The sequence below is a fragment of the Azolla caroliniana genome, unplaced genomic scaffold, assembly GCF_043228905.1.
Source record: "Azolla caroliniana isolate FFs.n. ecotype wild unplaced genomic scaffold, voAzoCaro1.0.p SCAF_1232, whole genome shotgun sequence".
NCBI classification, from domain to species: domain Eukaryota; kingdom Viridiplantae; phylum Streptophyta; class Polypodiopsida; order Salviniales; family Salviniaceae; genus Azolla; species Azolla caroliniana.
In genome coordinates this window covers 1-3545 of record NW_028231667.1, presented here as the reverse complement: position 1 = coordinate 3545, position 3545 = coordinate 1, and the positions used below count along the sequence as shown (strand labels likewise).

Below are 3545 nucleotides of genomic sequence, written 5' to 3'. Positions count from 1 at the left end.
TTTCAACATAATACTTTTCATCCCAGGCAACTGACCAATGTCCTCCAAAAGCAGATCCAAAGAATGGGTTGCACATGGAGTCCAAACAATATTAGGGAACTCTGATTCTTGCAAAGACCCCCATGCAAACACAACTAGATGCATTGTCTGAAATGACTTGGACCACATTTTCCTTACCAACCTCTCTAATTGCCTTTGAAATTCTTTCAGCTAACTAAGAGCTATCAACTGTTGGTGTTGTATTAGCATGGCTACAATCAATGGACTTGAGGAACATTGTCCCATAACAAGATGATACGAGGACATTTACAAGTTGCCTATGAGAAACATCAACCCATCCATCTGTTAATATAGAACAACCATACTTGGGCCATAATCCTTTTACCCTTTCTAACTTTGCTTGCAAGGATATAACCTCAATTTTCAAGCCTTTCGTCCTCATGTAATTATATGTGACTCCATTATGTTTCTCTCCAATTGTAGAGAAAGCTTCTAATATGTTCCGCCAACATGGTGTTTTTAATAGATTAAATGACAAATTTGCTTCAATGATACATTTCACCTCCATAACGTTTGCATGTTGTTTCCTTTGCATTTGTAACACATGTCCTTTACGCAATGGTTGTTGTTTCACTATAATTGCTGGTGGATATGGTTGGCGACTACCACCACCCATACATGACATGCTTTGACTTTCACCAAGAAAGGTAGATGAGCATGAGGTAGAAACACCTAAAAGAGAAAAAAATTCAAGATAAATCATTTACAATTATTTAAACATTAGTAATCAAGACGCCTATTGTAGGCTTGTGTCTATACCTTGTTCAGGCATGTTGAATGAGTCAATCTCTGCTACTATATCTTCTTCTTCGCCAATTGCTTGGCTTCCACAATTACCATACAAAGTTGTAAGGTCAATCAACATTTCCTTGGGGACATTGGTACATTTCGTTACTCCATGGCTAGGTTTCCAATTAAATGAGCAATCATTCGTGTTGCTGACCCATGCATATGTTTGTTGCAAAACTTACAATTCCAACTCCTATTTCCTGTTTGACTTCTTGTGACATTGAGGCAACATGTATCCCAATATTTGTTCTTAATGGGCGGCATTTTCCTTCTTTAAGTTCTACAAATCAATAAACTGTTATGGAACTTATGGGAGTACTCAAATTGCATGGTTATGCAAGACACATTGTGAGGAAAAAACTCCCTTTCAGCTAGGCTAAATTATATCTTGTTATGTGGGTTTGAATAGATAACATTTCCCGCGACTACCAAAATTTATTGTAAACTAATGTGTATTCCTTATCTCAAACATAGATGGACTTTTGAACTTAACAAACAATAGCTCCATTTTATAATAGATATTATCAAGCTATAGTGCACGGTTCATATTTCTTTCTTTCGATCAAAGTTCAATAGCCTTTGACTTAAGCATAATCTTCCTCTCCTCACGTGAATAATTATCTTCATACGAAATTAATTAATTCCATAATATAATTTAATCAATCTAGTTTACCAGCTAAATGTTATACAAAACCACACAAATGAGCAAAGCATGATTCAATCAGTTAGGGATGAACAAGAAGGCCCACAAAACGTTCGATTAGCTACATTATGAACCATTCAAAACTATTTTATCACTGAATGTACCTCGAGGTAGCTTAAAGAGTTCCGTGATTAAAAATTCAAATGTTCGGATATTTTCAATCAGTTAGCTTTTCTTGTTGAATTGAAGGTTATATTTCTAGTTAGATAGAGAAGCAATAGACAATTTGCTAGTATAAATTCTATATCAAATCATGCTTAACGATAATTTAAAGAATTTCATGCTTGATTGTCAAATATAATATAATATTAGAGCAGCAAACAAACATAGGTCGAGATTGAAAATATGAGATTTGTATATCATTGTTTGGTTAATCAACACCTTTGTTTCTAGTGTTTCTAGAATACAGACATGGGTCAAGAGTTTAGAAGCAATTAGAGAAGAAGCCAAAGTCCTTACTAATATCTCATTATTCCTATCTTGTAGCCCTCTTTGATCATCTCCCCAATCCCATATACATTCAGAGAAGCATCTTTTCCGAGTCCTGTGTTGCAAAGGCAAGATAAAACATGGAATAAGTTAATGACAAGACATTCCGTTACAAGTAAAAGTTGCAGATCGATTGAATATTCCCAAACTGAAACAATCCCTTTATAGGCTAGAAAGTACTTTTTCTGAATATCATTAAAAAAACTACGTACAAGCTTCCTGTGCTGGCTAAATCACCATACAATGCAATCAGGAAACTAGAAATGTTTTGTTGAGTATCTTATGAGGGAAATTTATAAAGTCAACTTCACTATGTGAAGTGCATGCATTTTCATATAGTAGAGCCTGATTGCCATGTTTTCCAAGTTAGCCAGCTATTGTAAGAGAGCATTTTCACATAGCCTAGATCAGCTTACAGTCAAGTGCAGGTGATTTCTCTAATTTGAAAAGTTGAACCTTTGTATATGTTTGTTAGAAAAATCAAAAAGCATAAAATGAAATTCACAATCAAGAAGGATACAATGAAATCCCCAATTAAAGAGAGCTCATATTAAAACAATCAAGTTGTCATGTATATGTGTATACATCTTTTCCAATAAACTTGAGAGAGTGAATTTAATTTTTGATGGATAAGCCATTGATACTCTAATCACGTAAAGCATTTCTTTTTGTTCTTCTGTCGGTTCTATTTTCGAAAGGTTTTCTAATTATTTTTTCTTTTACAGGCAATTATTAATCCGACTCAAATTTCTTCTCCTTCTTTATTCTACACCTTCCAATTGCATGTGCATCAATCAGTAGAACTAACGAAATGCACAAACAATACAAAGAAGAGTTTAAAGAATCCTTATTTTTAGGAAAGAAACTTGCCTACAGAAAGTGTATTTTGGTTCCTTTCTGAGAGGGAGATTGCAAAGACCTCAGCATCGGCATCCATTCCACGCCTGATTCGTCGCCTTACACTCAAAATCCTGTGTATTTCCTGCTACACCAAATGCTCAAGACGCCTAAAACACAATAACGCAAAAGGTAGTTGAGAGAGAAAGAGAAGAATATAATAAAAACATGTCCCCTTCAACAAGGGTATGACAAGAAAGATTAAGAAGTCAAGATCCTACTTTTATCAAAATGAACAGAAGAAGAAGAATGTTTTTCTTCCTCCGCCACCATTCTCCCAACTTTTCAAGCCGAGCTCTACAATCTTATACATAGCTAGCTCATTTACCGAAGGAACTCTACTTCTTCTTCTTCTTCTTCTTCTTCTTCTTCTATTTTGTCTGTCTTTCTTCCTTCCTTCTATTTTACTAAAGTTGTTCTTTTCTTTTGCTTTCTTTTAGGGTTTTACTTACATTTTTTATAAATACGTACTATACCTATTTTTTTAAAGGTACGTTAAATACCGTATTAGACGAATGTATATGACATTTGACTGATCAACTTTGACGTATGGTACGTACTATACAAATAATAAGGTATTATACGTATTGATACGTTAAATACGCAG

General features: G+C 34.4%; 1 protein-coding gene and 1 long non-coding RNA gene across 2 annotated transcripts; both read right to left on the bottom strand.

Moving 5' to 3' along the window:
• Positions 1-214: 214 nt before the first annotated feature.
• Positions 215-1014, bottom strand: LOC147847298 (uncharacterized). The gene is made up of 2 exons (XM_087339345.1): positions 820-1014; positions 215-732 (listed from the first exon to the last, which is right to left on the bottom strand). The coding sequence occupies exons 1-2, from the start codon at positions 923-925 to the stop codon at positions 215-217; spliced, it is 624 nt and encodes a 207-aa protein (XP_087195471.1). The 5' UTR covers positions 926-1014.
• Positions 1015-1877: 863 nt separating this feature from the next.
• On the bottom strand, positions 1878-3311 carry LOC147847297 (uncharacterized). The gene is made up of 3 exons (XR_015532346.1): positions 3160-3311; positions 2912-3048; positions 1878-2096 (listed from the first exon to the last, which is right to left on the bottom strand). It is a non-coding gene; the product is annotated as an uncharacterized LOC147847297 (long non-coding RNA).
• Positions 3312-3545: the final 234 nt, after the last annotated feature.

Bases quoted from the DNA above. Each gene is read 5' to 3' on its own strand.
- LOC147847298 (XM_087339345.1), bottom strand. From the start codon at position 925: ATGTTGATTGACCTTACAACTTTGTATGGTAATTGTGGAAGCCAAGCA. The intron at 733-819 runs GTATAGACACAA...TTTCTCTTTTAG, and splicing joins ATTCAACATGCCTGAACAAG to GTGTTTCTACCTCATGCTCA.